Source organism: Myotis lucifugus, unplaced genomic scaffold, assembly GCF_000147115.1.
Source record: "Myotis lucifugus unplaced genomic scaffold, Myoluc2.0 scaffold_22, whole genome shotgun sequence".
Lineage (NCBI taxonomy): Eukaryota > Metazoa > Chordata > Mammalia > Chiroptera > Vespertilionidae > Myotis > Myotis lucifugus.
Window position 1 is genome coordinate 2,001,282 of NW_005871070.1, and position 24,291 is coordinate 2,025,572.

Consider the following 24,291-nt stretch of genomic DNA (forward strand, 5'->3'; position numbering starts at 1 on the left):
CTCTTTGGTCGTAAAAACACCCAGAATGGGCCAGAAAGACACGCCAAAGTAATTTTGCTTCATGATAATGCACCATCACACCCTTCAAAACCAGTTAAAGACACGTTAAAAGATCTTGCCTGGGAAGTATTAACCCACCCTCTGTATTCACCAGACCTTGCTCCTTCAGATTCCCACTTGTTCCGATCCATGGCACACGCACTTTTTGAGCAGCCCTTCAAAACGTACGAGGAAGTGAAAAATTGGGTCTCTGAATGGTTTGCCTCAAAACAAGAAAAGTTCTATTGGGATGGTATCCACAAATTACCTGAAGGATGGGGGAAATGTGTAGCTATCGATGGCCATTACTTTGAATAAAGCCCTTTTGATGTTTCTCTTGAAATTATCGTGTTTTCTTTGATTACAAAATCCTCATTTTTAACTGGTATACCTAGTAAACAAATAGTACTCCATCAAAATAAAAAGCTCCTGCACCAGCAAAAGAACCCATCAACAAAACAGAAAGGGAGTTCACTGTATGGGAGAACATATTTGGCAATGATACATCTGATAAAGGGTTAATATCCAAAAATATAAGGAACTCATCCAACTTAACAAAAGGAAGACAAACAATCCCCCCCTACACCCCCCCCCCCCAAATGGGCAAAGGACCTAAATAGCCACTTCTCCAAAGTGGACATGCAGATGGCCAAGAGACAAATGAAAAAATGCTCAAAGTCACAGAACATCAGAGAGATACAAATTAAAACAACAATGAGGTATCACCTCACACCTGTCAGAATGGCTACCATCAACATATCAACAAATGATAAGAGCTGGCAAGGATGTGGAGAAAAAGGAACCCCAGTACACTGCTGTTGGGAATACAGACTGGTGTAGCCATTATGGAAAACAGTATCAAGTTTACTCCAGAAATTAAATATGGAACTGCCATTTGACCTAGGAATATATGTATATACTAGAGGCCTGGTGCAGGAATTTGTGCACAGGTGGGGTCCTGCTGGCCTACCCCGATGGGGGCGGATTGGGGCCAGGCAGGCGGGGGCAGGGCAGGGGATGCAGGAGGTTGGCTGGTTGGCCCTGCCCCCAATCAGGGGGGGCGATCAGGGCCCCAATCGGCCGGTTGGCCACCACAGTACACAACATAGTGACCTGTCATTCTGGTTGTTCCAGCCTTCCTGTTGCTTGGCTTTTATATATATAAAATATCTGTTAGATATCATCAAATTGTCCTCCATAGGGGTTTTTATCATTTTGCATTTTCACCAGTAATGTATGAACACATACAGAATCCTCTTTAATTCCAGTTTCTAAGATCTATGTAAATACTCTTTTTCCCAAAATTACATGGTATTTACATTATGTCTCTGAGGCTAAAGTATTATTTTTCTCATTTACTATTTCTGGTTCCAATGAGGTGATTATAACTTTTTATTTAAATGTATAAGTAGAAGATATTCTTCAGCCAAAGCATGATTTTATAGAGCACATTACACTTGGCAAAGTATTTTTATGCACATGCATTTTATTTGACCTTTGCAGCCATGTTTTGCAATAGATAGTGCAAGAATGTCAGCTCTTCCTTCCAGATGAGGAAACTGAGAAGAAACACAATTTAATGACTTGTACAGACCCAGTTTACGACAGTCAAGGGTCCTGTTAGTTTACTGTTATTTCTACTAGATACTACCTTTTAACTTTCAATCCTAGTCTTTTAATTTATTATATAATAGTGCCACTGCCACTAGCTAAAAGTATTTGGAATACAGACTTACTCATTATATTTGCTTCACAAATACTAGAACTATGAATGCTGTATTTTAGTTAAGTTCATATTTTAAACTTCTTTTGGATAATTAAGCTTAATTTGTTTGGGTTTAGCTCAAGAATCGTTCAAACTATAAAGTGCTAACCAAGTCTAATAAAATTTATTCTTGAAAAATATGCCAGTTATGTAAGCATAAATCTCAAGTTGAATACAATGAAATACCTTTTAATATATAAAAATTATGAATTTTAAAAAATCTTAGAAAATCAAATGCAAAGTAACAATAATGTAAGTTCAATACTGTTTTAAAGTTCAGAGGCTTCCTTTGTACTAAATAATGTCACTGCATTCTCTGGAGAGGTAAGGAAAAAAGTTCTCTTCCAAGTATAAAATATTTTGGCCTACATTTTTAATTAGATTGATTCATCCTTGAGAATGACAACAGATACTTATCCTATCCTGTGAACTTCAAGAAAATATTAGGATAACATGAACAAATATTATAAATTGAGAGTCCTCAAACAGAAGCAATAAAGTTAACAGGAGTAACTATAAACCCTAATTTCGGTCTCTTTTCACAATGTAAACTGTTTTCCATTAAACACAATCTGTACCTTTGTCATTTATTTTTGAAGATAAATGTCGTTTATTTTTCAAATTGAAAAATCACAAAAAGACTTTAGACCCACATGCAAAGAGTACTCTTTTTATCCTTTTCTGAGACATTGACCTGTATACTCATTTAAAAATGAACACCGCATCTTTATGTTATTAAATCTTTGTTTTGATCTATTAGTATTCACCAAAGTGCCATTTTATAAAACCTCACACTGAATAGACAAGGCTGGAGGTGACCATCTGCAGCTTTAGAGTCTGCGTTTGAATTGATGAAAAGAGCTTTGTGTTTTCATTGCCAAGTTTGATTCTTCCAGTCATTAGGCATTCCCCTCAGATCCCATCAATGAAGCTGCACTCTCTTACACCCCTGTGTTAAATTCTCTTCTCCTCATGGCTTCCTTTGCCAGCTCTACTCAAGAATGACTACGGGGTCTTAGCCACATTCTTCTCACAGCTGTGTTAAAAAAGAGCATCAGAAAGTCTTCTAAAACCCATATGTGTATCTGGTCAGTGCTCTGTCTTAGGGTCACCTCGCATTGTGGTGTGATTATACAGAGATTCATTCTTGTTCTTGAACTGTGCTACTTCCATCATCCCGGGAAAGATGAGGCCATCCATTTCAGTCAGTAGTAGAGAACTTCTTGAAGACTAATACAAAACACATATAACTCAGAAGGCAGACTAGTTTAATTTAAGGAAGAAGATGTTTCAAGATTTTAAATATGTTTATATGTCATTTTTACCATTATGTAGCTTGTCAAATGGCATATAGTTACATAAAGAGAAATAAAATATGCTTTCATATGCTTTGAGAATACTGTTAAATGTGGCAAAGGAAAAAGTCAAATGATGATGATATTAGAAGAACTATTAGTTTGAATGGTATATATGCTAAAGCAATAAAAAATTAATGGTTAGTAAGTTCCAAAATATTGTTTATTATGTAATATTTGGAGTCTCGTTTTTCACTTGCATTCAGTCTTTCTACAGAAACACCTAATAAAGTAATTTTCAGTAGTATAAGTATTTTAAAAAATTATACTTAGGTTAAGAACTGAAGAAAAAAATTATTTCTGTCGAGTTGTTGAAGAATACAGAGGTGGTCAAACACAGGTTTGCAGTTGTAATACAAATAAATAATACAATAATTAATGATAATACAAGAAACTCGGTGTTTCACATACTCACAACTATAAATCCACTTTTACCCACCCCTATATATAAAGGAAGAAGATGCATTTCACCTGCTACTATAAAATGCAATGTCTTAGAATGACTTTTCTCCTTTAATGTAAATGATCAAGAATGATGTTTATGGCCTGGCCGGTGTGGCACAATGGCTGAATGTCGACCTATGAACCAGGAGGTACAGGTTTGATTCCCAGTCAGGGCACATGCCCAAGTTGTGGCTTGATCCCAGTAAGGGGCGTGCAAGAGGCAGCCAGTCAGTGATTCTCTCTCACCATTGATATTTCCCTCTCCTCCTCTCCTCCCCTCCCCTCCCCTCCCCCTCCCCTCCTCTCTCTCTCTCTCTCTCTCTCTCTCTCTCTCTCTCTCTCCCCCCCTTCCTCTCTAAAATCAATAAAAAAATATATTTTTAAAAAGAATGAAGTTTATGAATGGACAATATGATTTCAATATCAGGTAAAGTTACACTGAAATAAGCAAAAGATTCTTTCAGCCTATATTTATCAATGGTTAAATGTGCACATGGGCAAATCTCTGACCAAGTGGGGAGAAATAAACATGGAGTCTTAGAATCCAAGTGAAATTTATATTTCTACTTGCTCTGGGTATAATTTAGTACCCCCTCTCCCCAATTATATTTTGAAAGAAAAACCTGTACCTTGTAAGGAAGTATCCATCAGATTTTAGATGAGTACAATGGGGATTTATTACACGAAAAGAAGACCCCAACTTATGTAAAAATGTAGACATTTTCTACATTAGCAGGTAGGCACATTACATTTGATCTTCTATGTATTTAAGAATAGAGAAAACAAAGAAGGAAGCTCTGAGTGAGTTCTCAAGTACAATGAGGTTAAGCAACATTCAAGCAAGAATGATGGAAACTTCTAAAAATTGAGTTTCTACAATAGCGTCCTTTTCCCACCTTAGTACAACAAAAGTATTCTTAAGTACACTTGTGGTTAGTGCTATTGTTACCTATCCTAGGAAGTTCAAATCACCTATATCTTATTTTTATCAATTGAAAAACTACTCTCAGGTAAGATGGATGAGTTCGCCTATATTCACAGAAGTAACTAGGAGCTATGTAGCCTGTCAAAGGTTAAACAGTAAGAAGGCTTTTAACTGGAGCTAAGAACAGAACCAAAGAAAAGGATACTTGTTAGGTTATATAGCCACTCTAAGAAACTTACATTTCCTATACGTGTGTGAAAATCACATCTCTGAGGTATAAGAACTCCTGTTGTATTTTTTTTAGCCTGTCAAGTTCTAGTTAAAATGTACATGATCATCATTAGGTGGATCCTATAATTTCCCTAAAATAATAGGAATTCCATTTCTGACTTTTAATTACTGTAACACTGGGATCAAAAAAGCAACAAAATTTCCTGCATTTTATTTAGTTTTAAACCTAACCAGTATGGATCTCTCTCCTAATTGAGTCTTTTGTTCTTTTTCTCTATTCCTCTCCATGATGCTCATCTGAAACATGTTTCATCGACATTAGTAGGCAGACACATATACTAGCCCAACTCTAGATCATTGACTGGAAGTTTCTGATGAAGAAGCAGGTCAAATGTGAGAAGCCCTGTGCTAATTTAACATTTAGTCCCTACGTTCATGCTATTTGTGATTCATTCCATAAAGTTAGCTACAAGAGGGAAGTTATCAGGGAAAGTGCTGATTCTTAGGTCTAGAGAATCCCTTTTCTTCTGTAGCCTGGATCCTTCACTTTCCACTGCATTGCAATTTCTCAAATTCTGGGTTAGGTTCCAATTTTAGTAATCGCACATTAATCCTTCCTTGGTAAAAGGAATAAGCTAGGAAGTGAGATATTTCCTGAAGGTATAAGCCCAAATTCTTTAGTTTTTATAAAGACATGACTATAATTATATATCTATCAAATATATAATAAAAGTAGCTCTAGAGACCCACTTTATATACTCAATGGATGAGAAATGTGATCCACTATACAAATATGTAATGGAATTAAATTTTTAATAAAATACATACTAATTTGCTGGAGTACAAGACTTATATTTCCTAAGTTAAATATGTATTTAATTTAAAGATGTGTTATGATTTACAAATCTAGAATATTAGAATCTTAAAAGGATATCATTGTTCAAGAATAAAAATTAAGCATATTAGATGTTGTACATCTTAAAATGATTGCTTAAGAGTCATCTGAGTCTATCTTCCATATATAAATGATAATAAAGCTGAATCTAATTAGATATAGATTTAGAATGTGTCTTTTAAAGTTGATTGGGATATGCAATTGTACATAAATTATCACAAATAAATGAACTATTTGACTTATTATTTGCTGATGTATATTTCATATTTCAGAGCTTTTAAATCTCAAACACAATAATTTTTTGAAGAGCAATTTAAGAAGAGTTTTAAATCCTCCAATTTATTAGTAATATTAATAAATCAAAATCAACTTTCAACATTATATTAAATAGTGATTTAAACCTTATTCTGAGTTGATAATTTATGAAACTTATTCTTTGAATCAATCAACAAGTATTTACAAAATGTTCAGACATGTCTAATATTGCCTTGCAACTTATAGTCCAAGCAAGAATTTATAGGAAAAATATCACAGGTAAACTTGGCAAGAAGCAGAATAATTTTAATGAAAAGACAATGCAATTATAAAAATTCACTGATAGCTTTCATATTAAACTTTGTAAGAATCTTTAGCACAATTATTTTTAATCATGGTTAAAATCAGATTCTGGAACCAGCAACAAAACTAAAAAGAGTTTGGTGAAGTCTCTGGATGACAATTGTAGGCTTTTCTTTTTTTTAAAATAAGAATAGCAGGCTTTATTTTTCTTTTTTAAATCAAGAGACTGTGGAAATGTTCTGTTCCCTTTCCTGCACCCGGAGTCATCTACCCTGTTCTATAATTCAACCTGCAAACAGATTAAGCAGCTGAGTTTTCGACAAACTTTTTTTCCTGCCCGCTCAGATCCTCTTCTAACACTTATGTGCCTCCGTTGACACTCTCGATGAGAACTACCAGACAGTTCTTGCTCCCCAGCAGGGAACCCAGACTGAGAATTCACAATTTCTTTGTAACCTCAACTTCTTCATAGAAACCAAGTATTTGGCCAAAAGACAGGAAAGACTTTTGTTAGCTTTACATGTTCATTTTTTTTTTCTATCAACGCCACTCAAAAGACACAGTATGCCACAAGTTTTAAAATGAAATGTCTTTGATATTTTAATTATGCAGTTAAAAATTAACAGAATACATGCAAATCTTAAGTAACAAATTTTTTAAAAGAAAAAATTGAAAGAAAAATGTAAAGAGTGGATATATTTTTTCTTGAGAACTTGTTTAAAAGTGTACGATTTTTTCCTACATATTTTTGTCCAATATATTCATTATGCAGTTACAATTTATGAGAGAATTTTAATCGTATCAGTGTAAATCTGGCCCACAGTAAAGATGATATGTGAGAAAAAATATTTTATTGTAAAACCTAGATCTTTGGTAGATATTCTGACCTTATAAGCCTCGCTGTAAATACTATTATCTTATGTAACTATGTGTAGCCTAGGCATGTTAAGTATAGTAAAATATATTTAAAAACCCTTTAGAAAACTTTTGTTGTAGGCCATAAGAAGCCTATCTGTAGATGGAAGCACAGTAAGAAAACAAAGTACAGTATAATGATAATGAACCATAGAGTTTTAAATCTCTTGTGATGATAAAAACATCAGTTAATGAATTGGTCAGTGTCCTCTTTAATAAATGAGCATGTGATCCCTGGAAAAACTAAGAGCTTTTTTTACAAAGTTCCTGTGCTCTCAACAAACTCTTTAGCTCCCTTACCTCCACATAATTCTCCCAAACCCAGGGCATCCAGGATCAGCAACAGAGCAATCTAAAGTGAAATCACAATGTGCTCTTCTTCCATAAGCATATACATGTTTTAAAAGAGACATACATACGGAGAATAAACCAAGGGAATGAATTTTTGTTGGTGAAACTTTAGGCATTATGACACCTGGGCCAAGAAGCTATTTTTGGACAATGAAGTCTGGCATTCATAATATTTTACTCTGTAAGTGACTATTTATAAATATTGGTTGACTTATGGATACTAATTGTGCACAATTTTCCTTTCCAGGAATACTCCCATAGGTTGATAAATTAAAAAAAAATTTTGACTCTGAAAGAAAATAAAATATAAACTTAAAATTCTATTATTATTAGAGATAGTATATAGTCTCTCTCCACTATTACTGAAGATTTCAGGTCTTTTTAAATGTAATTAAACTTAATGGAAGTTGGTGGTTAGAATAGAAGCTGATCACTAGGAAGTAAGACATCCCAACTCTGAGGAGAGTGTAAGGAATGGAGGTGCCAGTGAGGGGAGGGAGGTAGACATAAGGGTCATAGTTTTCTTTCTTTTTTAAAAAATATATTTTATTGATTTTTTTAAAGAGAGGAAAGGAGAGGGATAGAGAGTTAGAAACATCGATGAGAGAGAAACATCAATCATCTGCCTCCTGCAAACTCCCTACTGGGTATGTGCCCGCAACCAAGGTACATGCCCTTGACCGGAATCGAACCCGGGACCCTTGAGTCCGCAAGGTGTCACTCTATCCACTAAGCCAAACCAGTTAGGGCAAGGGTCATAGTTTTCAATGAAATTGGTAAGCTCATTGAAATCGGGTACTGGGTTGGAATAAAACAGTTTAAGCTAGGGCTTAAAGCAGATCATACCACATCTGAAATTTTCATATGTATTCCTGACCCAACCTGCTTTTATTTTGCTCCATTATTCTAGCACTTTATTAAATCGTTCTAGTTCGTTTGTTTATAAGTGCTTACTTTACAGCAGGCATCTGTGTGAGTATTTGGAGGAGATTGGAATAAAAAGATGAATAGTGGAGAGAGACTATATACTATCTCTAATAATAATAGAATTTTAAGTTTATATTTTATTTTCTTTCAGAGTCAAAATTTTTTTTTAATAGGACACTATCCACGTCTTGGGAATGCTCGACAATGGGTAAATTTGCAGGGAGTGAAACAGAGAGGAAATAGATATACAAAATGATTATTACACATAGATGACTAAGACCTTGAATAGAGGTATGGACTAAGTACTATGACCACAACAAAGAATGAAAATCTGAAGAAACATTTTAGGGGTAACATTTAGACTGGACTTTAATGAGTAACAAAAACTTGGCTAGGTACTAAAAGTGGGGACATGTTCTAAGAAGAAGAAGAAATAGTACATGCAGAGATATTGTGGTAGTGTTCGTGGGAGGAAATTATACTAGACAAATGAGAGAAGGCTACTGATAGGCCTCATATGTCATACTAGGTTGTTTATACTTTAACTTGTAGGGGAGAAAGAGCCCCTGAAAAGCCTATATAATAAAGAGGTAATATGCAATTGACCATCACTCCAACACACAGATGGCTGCCCCCATGTGGACACAAGGTGGCTGGCAGGGAGGGCAGTTGTGGGTGATCAGGCCAGTAGGGGAGGGCAGTTGGGAGGGACCAGGCCTGAAAGGGAGGGTAGTTGGGGGCAACCAGGCCTGCAGGGGAGGGCAGTTAGGGGCAACCAGGCCTGCAGGAGAGGGCAGTTGGGAGGGACCAGGCCTGCAGGGGAGGGCAGTTGGGGGGGGACAAGGCCTGCAGGGGAGGGTGGTTGAGGAGGACCAGGCCGGCAGGGGAGGACAGTTGTGGGGGACCAGGCCTGCAGGGGAGGGCAGTTGTGGGGGACCAGGCCTGCAGGGGAGGGCAGTTGTGGGGGACCAGGCCTGCAGGGGAGGGCAGTTGTGGGGGACCAGGCCGGCAGGGGAGGGCAGTTGTGGGGGACCAGGCCTGCAGGAGAGTGCAGTTAGGGGCAATCGGGCCAGCAGGGGAGGGCAGTTAGGCGTCGATTAGGCTGGCAGAGGAGTGGTTAGGGGGTGATCAGGCTGGCAGGCAGAAGTGGTTAGGGGCAATCGCAGGCAGACAAGTGGTTGGGACCCAGCAGTCCTGGATTGTGAGAGGGATGTCCGACTGCCTGTTTAGGCCCAATCTCACTGGAATCGGGCCTAAACGGGCAGTTAGACATCCCTCAAGGGGTCCCAGATTGGAGAGGGTGCAGGCTGGGCTGAGGGTCCCCCCCCCCATGCATGAATTTTGTGCACCAGGCCTCTAGTCTATAATAATAAAAGTGTAATATGCTAATTAGACTGGACGTCCTTCCGATTGATCTTCCGGATGAAGCCAGGGCTGCGAGGGAAGCCCGGGTCCCAGGTGCCGGAGGGAAGCTGGTGCCGGCAGCCAGGTCAAGGAAGGACTACTATTGCATGAATTTCATGCATCAGGCCTCTAGTTTTAAATAAGAAAGTAATATAACCTGGTTTATGTTTTAGAAAAATCAACTCTGGTGGCAGTGAGGAAGATAAACTTGAGAGAACTACAGGCAGGTAAACTAGTTTTATGGTAGTCTGGATGAGTGATGATGAGGGCCTAAATTCATGCAATTAATGTGTGAGGATGGGGTGAAGGGAATCAGGAGATGCTTAAGCAGTAGATAAAAGAGCTTGGAAAAAAATACAAAAGACAAAACAGAGATTGATGGCAAAGTGAATGCAAATGGTAAGAAAGAGTGAGGGAACAAGGACAGCGTTGAAATTGCTGAAAACCATTACCTGAGGCAGGAAATACAGGAGGGAGCTTGATTTTCTAGGGAGTAATTTTCAACAAAAATACTAGGAAAGCACAAAGAAGAGAGTGACTTTATAGAGAAGAGGAAATTGAACTAGTCTTACTAGTTTGATGAATATGATGATACTAATAATATAACTTATAGAATGTTTATAATAAAATAACAGGTACTGAACTGGGCATTTTACATGCTATCCAGTTTATTCCTCACATTAATCCTGCCTGTGAGGCCAGTATTACTGTCTGAATCTTTTAACTGAGGAACTTTTGCTTCTAGGGTTATTGCCCCCAATCTCCCAGCAAATAAGTAGAAAAGCAGGGATTCAAACACAGATCTGTCTGACTAGACTGCAAAGCCTGTCGCTATCCTCTATGTTGCACTGAATCTCATAGGATGAGTAAGTTTCTCATGGGGGAAAAGAGCAAAGGGCTCCAAGCAGAGGGACCTACATATACAAAGGCATTCAGTCTTGAGAAGGCAGAGCCCTTCTGCAGAAGGAGAGAGTGCATTGTGGAGTAAGGTGGTAAGAGAAGGAGGGTCTATGAAACAAGCATTGTCCTAAAAGCATTACAGGAATGATCTTATCAATTTTTTTCTCATTTCATAATTATTATTATATTTCCTTTTTTATTGAATTTATTGTGGTGACACTAGTTAACAAAATTTTACAGGTTTCAGATGCACAATTTTACACACATCATCTGTATACTGTATTGTGTGTCCACCACCCAAAGTCAAATCTCCACTTATCACCATTTATTATGAGGTAGGACTATTAATGTCCACATCAGAATAGTGTTTTAAAATAAAATGTAAAAGTTCACATACCTATGCATTCTGAATCGGAACCTGAGCTCTATGTGATATTGCTGAAGATATATGACCATCTTTTCTTATTTTTTACCATGATCATATATTAGTTTTATAATAAAAATATAATTAGAAGTGGCCGATTGCATTTAACAGTTAGGAAATTACTGGTAATCTTAAGAACAATTCCAGTAGAGGAACTAGCCATCGTGCATTGAGTAGCAGCGGAGTAAATGGGAATTAAAAAATTCAAGGTAGTGAATATAGATTAGTTATTCAAGAAATTTGGTTTTGATGGGAGAAGGTGGAAACATGAACATCTTAGCTTACATTGTAATTATTGCCTGGAATACTGGCATGTTTACAAAGGACCTTCATAAATAATTTCTAATAATATAAATTTAAGATTGGATAGAGAATACTAATACCATCTAACAAACTCATATAAATTGGTTTCCTGGAAGGTTATCCTCCTAAATCCAATAAAACAGACTGATGTGCACATTAAGTGCAGGGAAGATACACTGCCCAATTGAGGGAAATTAAAAGTGAAATAAAATGGATTGAATACGAAAAGGAAAAACTGACAAAATTTCATCTAGGTCTTATTGCTGGAAATCGGAATAAAAGATTAAACATTTAAATTAGAATTTAACATTTAATTCTTACAAATGACATAATTGTTGCACTTAAACTCCTTTAATGAATTGACACCATTCCACTAAAAAGTTTTAATCTATTGAGGTTAAATGTGAGGAATAAGGGCAATACGTTTTCAAAAGATTAAATTTATTCAATTTAAAGCATTATCTGAGATGATGTTATTTCTACTTCTTGTTGTACAAAGTTATTTCTTTAAAAAATTACAATAGTTGATGAGATCTAAGAAATAAAAGGTTGGTATGATAACATTACCAAAGATTTTTTTTTTTAGAAATCTAATTGTTTTCTGGGAAACACTTGTAGGGAATTTTAGCTATCTATAGAAATTAAAAGATTACATATAAAGAATTACATAAAAATGTAAAAATAATTACACTTGAAATTTGTAATTATTTGTAGACTTTAAACAAACAGAGCTAAATCAGGTCCTGTCAAAAGTTACTGATTTATATTTTACAATGAAGTAAGATCTACCTATATATCTTGGTATTCTTAGAATGGTATTGTACATTGTGAATAACTGGTACAGTTTCTGACTGAATATAAATCTAATCTTTAAATCTATAAAAAATAGAATACTATAAATCACAAGTTTAAGGCACACTGATAGCACAGATTAACATGCATAATTCCTAATCAGTTTTAAAATGGTCTTGACTACAGATTTACCTGACCTTGGGCTAGTACTTAAAACATAATTTCAGGAGTGTTGGGGAAATGGTTGAGATGACTTATTTTCAAATAAAAAGTGGTGAGAAATAAGAAACTTTGAAATTAGCATTAATTATTCATACTGTGAAACTAAAAAAATAAAGTTGTTAAGGAAAAATATATGTATTAGAAATTGAAGGTGATTAGGTATGTGAATGATGTAATGCTGTTAACAATCCATAAAGAAGGGCTCAGTTAAAATGACATTTCCATTACATTAAAGCTACCTTCAGAAACTCTGCTACAATGTTCAAGTCCCATAGGTTGACAAGTGACTTCCTTGTCTGGTAAATTATTTATTAACATTTTGTGGGCTATAATAAGGGCTGACTTATTATGCAGCTTTATTTAAATTTTAATAAAAAATGCAAAGATCATTGAAAATAAACAAATACAATTATGCACTGTGAAAAGCTGTACTGAATACTTCAGAAGAACAATACTGAAAATTAATTACACTGTACCTTATTCTGTGTGACTAGAGGTCTCAGATTACTAGGTCACAGATGATCTGGATTCAAGCAGGATTATCTTGAAGCTAAATGAGTCAAGTTGGAAATTTGACTGCCTCTTCCCCTTGCTAATAACTTTATTATCTATGAAATGATTTTAATAGTATGGCCTCCATGAACTGATGAAGATCAGATATCAAATAAAAATGGTTTGCCCTAAACAGTAACCATGATTCCCAAGTAAATGGTTTTTGATCCCAAAAGTGGATATGACAGACAGTCAAAAAGAGTTTATTTGGCTCAATAAACTTTTGTCTTAAAGTATTAATAGCCTGAGTAATAAATAATATGTTATTTAGTTGCTAAAAAAGAGTGTTTTTGTTTTGTTTCATGCTTTCGAAATAGTGCGAGATCATTTTACTCACTTTTGAACCTTGTCATCGGCCGCCTGGGAGGCCTCCACGGCGAGCCGCAGCTCTGATTCCAGGTTCACGCGGTCTGCCAGGGCGTGCTGCAGTTGGGCAGCCAGTTCCTCATTTTGTTGCTGAGTGATGGAAACAATGTTCTCTCTATTCTTTAAAGCTTCTTCATAGGTAGTAAGGGTATGGTTAAACTGATCCTTCAGATTTTCTTCTTGGGATAAAGATTTGTGTAAACTGAGAAAATATAAAAATAGATAATTTAAACATAAATATGTAGGCTGACTGACCAATAAGCCATCTAACAAAAATCCCTAGTTAGAAATATACATTTCTAAAAATCAATAAAGACATACTTAGATGAGTAAATGAAATAATTTTCATATTAGAATATTATACATGATAATTATTCCATTTCTCTGCATCTAGGCTGAAAGCTACCCAGACAAATAATTATCTATGCTACCACGGCATACAAAAAGATGCTGCAAGATGTTAACTGAATTGTATCCCTCTAAATATTACATTCAATTTTCTTTAAAAGGAAAGGCAGAAAATTAAAAAATAAAGAATCTCTAGGTTAATAAAATAGTATAATAATCTGACTGCAAATAAGTGAGAAGTGAGAGAGTGGGCATCATCAGTTTAGTAGATCCAGGGTCTATTGGGCTGAGCACTTACTGAGAATGAATGAGGTTTATACAAATACCAATCAGCCTCATACAAAGAATTTTCTACTTGTCCTAGTTGAGATATGAATGAAGTTAAAATCATTAGTCAGACTGCACAGAAATAATATGTATTCCGATACATTTTCTTTTCGTTAATGAATCTTATGTCAACTATATCCATTCATTAAGTTACAGAGAAATAGCATATAAATTAAGACTGAATGCAGAAGAAAATGCAGACAAAAATAGAATCCTAAAATGCTAAAGGTCAAATTTTTGATATGTCATTACACCTACCACCTGAGGTTATTTTGAAATGGCACCAAGCACCTCACTCAATTAAATAAGGACATTTTGAAAATATAAATATTTAATAAGGAAAATTTAAAATCCACACAGGAGATGTTCTTTTTTATGAAATAAAATCATTTCATTATATGCATATAAAAGAAATGTCAATGGGAGACTTAAAGTAAAACAACCTAACTATATATTACAGATTGATAATGTGAAAGAAAGTAATATAATTCTTGCAGCTGCAAAAAGCTAGTCAGGGAACTTTTGGCACTGGCAGAATACCTCTTATGATACTTTGTTGACAACTGTTCAAACTAAAGTAATTATAAACGTCTTCCTTTTGTTTAAGTAACCTATAAGCCTTTCCAGCGTGCTCACTTTGGAGAAGGTGTCAGAGGACTTGAAACAGGGACAGTTCGCATCTAAAAGAAATCATTTCAGGATTCAAATTAGTTCTTAAGAGGAAGGACTGCTGTTAAACTGTGGGCAACTGATTACTACATATAAAATAAGAATGGTGAGTGTAAAGAACGATCTTTATAGATTTCACCTTATTTCACTTCTCAGTTCTATCATCCCACATGTCTGAAGACACCAGTCTCCTGTCCATTTTCCTGTTCTATGCCCTTTCACACTTTCTGCATCCTTCCTATTCCAGCTTCAATTTCCATCAGCCCACTGTCTTTGTCTATTCGAAAGACCCAAGATAGAAAGAAACTAAAAACAAACAAAACAAAAATCTTTAAAAAGACAAGTCTGTTTTTATGTTTTTAAACGTTTAAAACATTATCACTTATATTTTAATTAATTATATTTTAAATTACATAAAGTGTACAAATTTAAAGTATTCAGCTTGACAAAATGTAAAGAACCAAACACAGAACAAAACACAAGAAGGTTGGCTCCCAGTGTTCCCTCCCAGCAGATTACCCTCCCCCAATGTAATCACCAGTCCAACCTCTATTAAGATTAGTATTGCCTGTTTCTGAACTTTTTGTCCGTCTGTCTTTTTTTTTTTTTTTTGTAACACAGGTTTTATGAGATTCCTCCTGCAGTTGAATATAGTTTATTTTTTACTGCTATAAATTATTCTGTTCTATAAATATCCAACAATTTACGTAATGAATTCACTATTGTTGCTATTAATATTCATGTACATGTCTTTTGATGGACCTAAGTACTCATTCCACAGCCCCCCCCCTGCTTTATTGAGATATAACTGATATCAGTACTCATTTCTGGAAAAGAATTTATCCATAGGGTGTGTAGTACGTTTATATTTAGTAGGTGCTGCATACAGTTTCCCAAAGTGGTCGTAGCAATTTACACTCTTCCCAGCGAAGTAGAAGTTCCAGTTGTTCAAACATGCTCCCTCAGCGCGGCATTGCAGGCCTTTTAACTTCAGCCATTCTAACAGGGCTGCAATGACATTTCATTCTCTTAATGTTGTCTTTCAATGAAAGTAAATTCTTAATTTACTGAAGTCCAATTTATAATTGTTTCTTTACTGGCAGTGCTTCTTGTGTCCTACTTAAAAAACCTTAGCCTACCCCATTCCTTTATATTTAATATCACACACATGATCTCACTTAGAGCTCACAGTGGGCTGTCTTAGGGAAGTCTGCATTTGTGTATGGTATCTAAATCATTATTCAATATACTCTAACCAATTAAATATTAAGAATCCATAATTCAGTTTTCAAAATCTCATCATTAGGATCATAGTGTCCCGACTTAATTCCCTAATTATTCATCACCTCCTACTCTTCTATCATTTAATCTTTTTTTTGGCAAATTTATACCTGATTTTGCTCTCAGATGAACCTGTGACTTTAATGCTCAAAAAGCTATTCAGCACTCAAATTCCTTGGAAATCTTTAAATTCCCATCCAGACTTTCACAAATAGAAGCAGTTGCTGGAGTAAGCTTTTAAAAGATAAATTAAATAATGCCACTTAAAATTCTGCAATAGCATCGTATTGCATTCAGGATAAATCTCAAAAAATGAAAACAATTACTATTTTAACTCGCTAAACCTCAAAACCTATGAGAAGTCCTGTCCAAATTATTATTTTTTTACTGACAATAAGTTGAAACAGAGGCAGGTAATTTAATTAACCTCACACGCCTAGCAGAGCTAGAATCTGAACCCACAGCCTTTATCCCTGGGCCGAACCACTCCTCGCTACTTGCCATGAGCTACATGGCCTGTAGCATCTGTACCTCCTCACCTTTTGCCAGACATTAGCTTCTGAAGTACACCACGCTTTTTCCTCTTGAGGCATTTGTACAGAGTGCCTTTCCTTCCTCTACCTGACAAACCAGGTCTCAGCACAAATCCTGCTTTCTCAGCTAAACCTTTTCTATGACTCTTCCATCTAAACTCCTATGCTCCTTCTTTGTTATGATCTCATTAACCCTAACCTTTTCCTTCTTAGAACCTAAAACAATTTGTAGTTTTTTTCAGTTTCAGCTTGTGATTTACTTCCCAATTCCAACATATTAATGCTCCATTGACACAGAGCAATTTTATTTTATGGAAAAAACTTGTTCCTAGGAACTTCAAAAAAATCAAAATGTGTATAATTTTCTTGTAGGAACAAAGTGAAGTACAGGAGCTACATTCTCAGCATATATAAATCTACTAGTGACCCGGTGCACAGATTTGTGCACATTGAAAGGAAATTAATTAGAAGGTGGCCAGCAGGGCAGGGCTGGGCGAGAAGGGCCGGACATGCCCTGGAGCCAACCTCCCTCATTCTCTCACCTGCTGGCCACACCTGGGGTGGCACGATGGCTCGAAGGGCGTCTGCAGAGTGAGCGGGGTCCCTCCGGCAGGTGGGGTCCCTCAGCCTGGCCTGTGGGGATCAGGCCAAAACTGGCTCTCTGACATCCACAGAGGGGTCCCAGAGTGCTAGAGGGCACTCTGCAAAGTTGCTGTCGTACAGGATGTGGAATGCAAATGCAAGTGTGCAGTAAACCAGATACGGGGTGACAGTGCCCCAGCAACAACATAACCCACGGCCAAAGGTGGAATCACACAGCCCGTAAGGAATCGGGCTCCCTCCTTTCTGGTTTTGGGGTGTGTCACTCAAGAACCACGGCTGCCAAGTCACTGCAGCTTAGCAGCTCCTGCATTGAGCGGTTGCTCCCTGGTGGTCAGTGAGAGTCATAGCTACCTATCAGAGGACACTTAGCATATTAGCCTTTTATATTATATAGATAGTCTTTGAAGCACATTTTTGTTTTAGTGCTGTTTTCCCCCTCAGAGTTCTCTTTCCTAAAATGACAACAGGGCCACATTGGTTAGTTTTTTCTCACAGAGTAACTCACATTTAACTTCTTGTCAAAGTTGTGATCATCGGATGCATTTTCTGCATAACAGCATTTAATTTATTGGCACTTAGATGACATTGTATGGGGAATATTTTAAGTTATAGTAAGAATGATGATAAAACAATGACAGAATAGCCATTAATCCTCTCAGAATTTTCAAAGCATGTAACCAACAGCATGGCTCACAAAAACTGCCATAGGATGATAACTACCTGATTTTTATGAAAGTAATGAGGTAATATCATAAAGTTTCAATTAACTCTTCTAGTTTTAAAATTATGTGATTCTTAACAAATTTAATTTTTGACTTTAGAATAGAAAGTAAGACTTTAAAACTGTTTTTACTTAGTACTTTCATGCTATCATAGTTCCAATCCACAGCAAATGAAACAGCACACCATTTCCTGTGCTGCCTGTCGCATTGGATCCAATCATTTCCGTGTCTCCGGATCTTTTCCCTTATGTCTGTGGTCCTAATTATTTCCCTAGTCCCTGACTCCTTAAAACATCTTGGAATTTTTGGGCTTATGACCCACTTTCATATTTGCTTGCAGATATTTATTTATATTCTCAGCCTGTCTTTTAACCAGCTTGTGGAACACCCTCTCTCAATTGTAATGTCACACATCAATTCAGCTTATTCTTGTAACTAGTACTTTTCCATTTATATCAAGTTCTGACGTTACTTTTCCTGGCTTCCTCTCTTATCTCCATCAGGAGTTACTCAAGTTCTTGTATGAGATCACTTTACTCACCATCCCACAATGCGCACCTATTCTTCTGCCTATGCTTCATTTATTTACAGTAATTACACAATCAATAATGTACCCATATATACTGCTTTTAAAAATGGAATGGATATTTTTGGATTAAAAATTTAGAGGTAAGTTACCACAGTACAGACCAGCGATTTTCAACCTTTTTAAACTCAGTGCACATATAAATTACTAAAATTCTGTGGCACATCAAAAATACATATTTTACCTGATAAAAATAAAAGGTGTAGTTTTGATTCGTTCACACCAGTTGGCTATTGTGTTGGCTGTTGCCATTTGTTAAATTTATTTGGCAATCTACGCGGCACACTGGTTGAAAATCGCCAGTATAGATCAATAGTTCTTCACTGGGAGTATTTTGTCCCTCAAAGGACATTTTGAAACATCTGGAGACATTTTTGTTTGTCACAAATGGTGGTGGGGATGCTGCTAGCAATTCGTGGGAGAGGCCAGAGATACCAGTAAACATCCTGAAAGAGGAGGACAGACCCCACAGCAAAGAACTGTCCACTCTAATGTGTCAAAATGCCAAACGTGGTGCAGATGGAAAGATTCTGGGTTGGACTTTGAAGAAGTAGACTCAGATTTTAGTTCTGCCATCACTCTGCATGACCTTGACAAAAATATCCATTTAAGGACTAATCTCCCCAACTCTAAAACGATGAGAAAAAATCCCATGGAGGTGATATGAGAACAAAATTAGGTGACCCATCCATGTGAAAGTATCTAGTGCAATACCTGCCAAAGAACAGGCATTCATACAGGTATGATTTTTAAAAGAAATAATTAACTCTGTATAAAATCTTATACAATACTCAGACATTTTATAAATACTTTGATGAAAAACTGTTGCCTGTTTCTACAGGTTTTTATGAATTGGGAGAGGTAAACTAATTTTCCTAACCTTTATCACTTAACTGATAGCATTCTTAAATCTTTCTGAAGAAAAATAAAGAGGCAGGTTTGGCATGTTTTTACTGAATTAAAATAAATAAAGATAAAGCAAGTATGAAAGGCAAAAGTATGTGCCTCCTTGTCCTAAGTATGCATTTTCTGAGAGGACAGTGTCTGTTCTCATTTCCTCGTTTACCGTATCAATTAGTTTGATCTGAGGTTTTGACCTATGTGATTTACCTTCTCGTTGAAGAACATTTCTTGCAAGGAAGGTATACAGACGTCAAATTCCCTCAGTTTTTGTTTGTTAGAGAAAGTCTTTGTTTCTCCTCCACTTTTGCAGGATGAATTCATTGGATATAAAATTCTAGTGTGATGTCCCAAATGTTAGCCTGACACTCAAGGTGCTCCAAAATTCTGGTTTCCTTTTCTTTTCAGACTTCTTCCTTCTTACCCTAGAAAAAATTTAATTCTAGTCAAATGGAAATATAAGCTGTTCTTCGAAGATGCCCTCACACTTTTCAGTTTGGATTACTGCTCACCCTGTTGCCTCCAGGTGAATGCTCTTTCCCCGTCTCTCCCGTGTCACCACACAAGATCCATGTCAACTGCCACAGCTATCACGAGGCAGACTCCACAACCTGACCAAAGCTTGCACCCCGACACTCCTTCCTCCAAGCTTCCATACTAGTTCCGTATCCCTTCAATATATTCATCACTTTATACTATCCCCTATAGCTACTGTATACTTGTTTTATCTTCCCTGCTAGACTCTAATACTGTTGAAGGAAGGGACCATGTTTTACTCTTCTTTGTTTTGTTCTAAGGCCTAACACAGTGGCTTCTCTATGGGAAGCATATAAAAAGTATTTATTGAACAGTGTTGCTTAAATGCTCCATTTGAAGAAGTGGGCTCTAGTATTATAAAAGAGTCACATCTATTTTATTTATCTTCCCTTTCTCCTCTTTTAAAAAAATATAGTTTTATTGATTTCAGAGAGGAAGGGAGAGGGAGAGAGAGAGAGAAACATCAATGATGAGAGAGAATCATTGATGGGCTGCGTCCTGCATGCCCCCTATTGGGGATCAAACCCGGGCATGTGTCCTGACTGGGAATTGAACCATGACCTCCTGGTTCATAGGTCGACGCTCAACCACTGAGCCACACCGACTGGACATCTCCTTATCTTAATGTGAGCCCTGCATGCTCCACTGCTTTCTCTCACCACATTCCATTCCATTATACCTTTGGAAAATATTTGTAAAATAACCTTTTGTAGTCCCATTTATTTATGTATTTATTTTCCCTTGCACGAAGAGAGATATCAGAAAAAATATTGCTACGGAAAATGTCTATTTTACTGCCTATGTTTTCTTCTATGATTTTTATGGTTTCAAGTTTTACATTTAAATCTTTAATCCATTTTGAGTTTATTCTTGTGTATGGTGTTAGGAGGTAGTCTAGTTTCATTTTTTTGCATGTACCTATCCAATTTTCCCAATTCTGTTGATTGAACAGACAGTCTTTACCACATTGTAAGTTCTTGCCTCCTTCGTCAGTCTGTTTTCTGTATTTATGAGTTTGTTCCTATTTTGTTTTTGTTCCTTAGATTCTATACATATGTGATCATATGGTATTTGTCAAATATTAATGGGCCATAAAAGCGTATGTTTATTTTGGGGCACTCTATTCCATTATCTCTATGTTTACTTTTTATGACAGTATTATGCTGTTTTAATTACTATGACCTTATAGTATAGTTTGATATCAGGTAGTGTGAAAACTCCAACTTAATAAAATCTTTTGCCAAGTTAGGCAAAAATCTAAGGGTCCAGTGATTTAATGTGGATGTGCTTGGGGGACCATATTTGCCTTATTACAATCTATAACATTGATAAACCTCTGGGTAGGCTAACCAAGAAAAAAAAAGAGAGAAGACACAAATTACTAGGATCAGAAATGAGAGGTCATCACTACTGATGCCAGCGACATTAAAACAATAATAAAACCACTGTACAGGAGAACATATTTGGCAATGATACATCTGATAAAGGGTTAATATCCAAAATATATGAGGAACTAAAACAACTTAAAAGGAAAACAAACAACCCAGTAAAAATATGGGCAAAGGACCTCAATAGACACATCTCCAAAGAGGACATACAGATGGCCAATGAAAAAATGCTCAGTCACTGATCATGTGAGAGATGCAAATTAAAATCACAATGAGATATCACTTCACACCTGTCAGAATGGTTACCATCAACGAATCAACAAATGACAAGTGCTGGCAAAGATGTGGAGAAAAGGGAACCCTAGTACACTGCTGGTGGGAGTGCAGACTGGTGCAGCCACTATGGAAAACAGTATGGAGTTTCCTGTGGAACTGCTATTTGACCCAGGGATCCCACTTCTAGGAATATATCCTAAGGAACCTGAAACATCAATTAGAAAAAATGTATGCACCCCTATGCTCATAGAACACATAAACAGAGAAAACACTTCCTAACTCAATCTGTGAGATCAGTATTACCCTAATACCAAACCAGATAAAGAGATAACAAGAAAGGAAAACTTACAGAATAATACCTCTTGTGAATATAGATGCAAAAATCCTCAGCAAAATATTAGCAAATCAAAACAGCAACATAGATAAAAGAGTTATGCACTATGACCATCTGGGATTTGTTCCAGATATGCAAGGCTGGTTCAACATTCAAAATCAATTAAAGTAATCCACCACCAAACAGTATAAAGGAGAAAAATAATTTGATCATACCGATAAATATAGAAAAAGCATTTGACAAAAATCCAACAGCCATTCATGATTTTTAAAACTTTCAGCAAACTAGAAATAGAAAAGAGATTTCTCAACTTGATATTAAACATTTACAAAAAGCCTGAAGCTAACATAATACCTAATGGTGAGAAAATAAATACCTTTTCCAAAAGATCAGGATGTCTCCTCCCACCACTCCTATTCAACACAGTACTGTAAATCCTAGCTAATGCAATAAGACAAGAAAAGGAAATAAAGGTGTACATATTAGGAAGGATGAAATAAAACTTTCTTTGTTCACAGATGACATGATTATCTATGTAGATAATCTCAAAGACTCAACAAAAACAAAACAAAACAAAACAAAACAAAACAACAACAAAAACTCCTAAAACTAATAAGCCATGACAGCAAGGTTGCAGATTATAAGGTTAATATAAAGTCAACTGCTTTCCCATGTAGCAGCAGTGAACAATTGCAATTTAAAATTAAAACACAAAACCACTTACTACCACTTCCCAAAATGAAATATTTAGATATAAATCTGACAAAATACGTAAAGAATATATATGATGAAAACTCTGATGAAACAAATCAAAGAAGGCCTAAATAAATGAAGAGATATTCCATGTGCATGGCTATTGTTAAGATGTTAATTTTTCCAAACTTGATCAATGGATTCACTGCAATTCCAACCAAAATCCCAGAAAATTATTTTTAGATATTGACAACTGATTTTAAAATTTATATGGAGAGGCAAACGGTCCAGAATAGCCAACTCAATTGAAGGATAACAAAATCAGAGGACTGACACCACCCAACTTCAAGACTTATTATGAAGGAATAGAAATCAAGATAACATCACATTGGTGAAAAAATAGACAGATAGATCAACTGAAGAAAATAGAGATCCCTCAAATAGATCCACACCAATATGGTCAACTGGTCTTTGACAAAAGAGAAAAGGCAGCTCAATGAATAAGGGATAGCCTTTTTTGAACAAATGGTGCTGGAACAACTTGACATCCATGAGAAAAAAAAGAAGAAAAGAAAAAGGAATCTAGACAGAGAACTTATACCTTTAACAAATGTAACTAAAAATGGATCATGGGCCTGAAGAGTAAAATGAAAAACTATATAACTTGTTGAAGATAACAGGAGAAAATTGAGGTAACCTTGGGTTTGTAATGAGTTTTAGATATAACAAAGCATAATCTATAAAATATATATATTAGATCTTAAAATGAAAAACATTTATTTTTCTGCTGTAAGACACACTGTTAAGAGAATGAACAGACAACTTACAGCCTAAGAGAAAATCTTTGCAACACACATATCTCATAAAGGAAAAGTATGCAAAATATACAAAGAACTTAAAACTTCAGAATAAGAAAACAAACCACTCAAAAAATGAACGAAGATCTGAACAGATACCTCACCAAAGAAGAAATACAGATAACAAATAAACATATGAAAAGATGCTTAACATCATATATCACCAAGGAATTGGGAAATATGACCATGAGATATCACTATACAACTATCAGAATGACCAAATAAAAAAAAGTAACAATATCAAATTCAGGTGAGGATGTGGAACAACAGAAACTCTCATTCATTTTATGAGACCATTACAAGTGCAGAGTGTCTGATACATGGTTTTGCTGAATAGCCAGTTGATTACTGACTTGTTGAATAAAGGGGTCAGTCAGTACACGCATAGTGGAAGCATGTGCTTTGTTTTACTTGGAACTGGGTGGCTGCACTGATACCTCAAGACCTGTTTCCCTTCCTCACATGAATGACTACAGATGAAAGGCGCTTTGCTGGAGCTAGAGCTAGCGTGGTCACTAAACACACATTTCAAATTATAAATGCTATACAGAAAAGGATGTGATATTTGAGTTGAGATTTAAAGATCAGAGTAGGTATACCTGATAATTAGAGAAAGGGTAGAGGAAGACTTCAAGGCATAGGGAAGAGCATGTGCAAAGGCCTTATAAGAGAAAGGATAGCCCGGGAGGTAAATGAAGCTAGTTAGCTAGTGTTGGTGTTAAGAGACCAGTGAAAAAGTGGTGGTGGGGCTTAGGTCACATAGGGACTTTCTGGAACATAAGAAGTGTTTTGGTCTTTGTCCTAAGGCAAATGAGTAGCTACTGGAGGATTTTAAAGAGGGTAATAAGAATTGTCTTCTAAAAAACTGC

At 36.0% G+C, this 24,291-nt stretch overlaps 1 protein-coding gene across 2 annotated transcripts in view; it reads right to left on the reverse strand.

Annotated features, from left to right (window-relative positions):
• The window catches only part of MIPOL1 (mirror-image polydactyly 1), a 260,511-nt gene that overhangs the window by 44,329 nt on the left and 191,891 nt on the right, over window positions 1-24,291 (reverse strand). For both annotated transcript variants that reach the window (XM_023751493.1, XM_006085815.3), the window contains exon 9: window positions 13,340-13,570. In XM_023751493.1, the coding sequence (XP_023607261.1) occupies window positions 13,340-13,570 (231 nt within the window). The remainder of the gene's footprint in view (window positions 1-13,339; window positions 13,571-24,291) is intronic.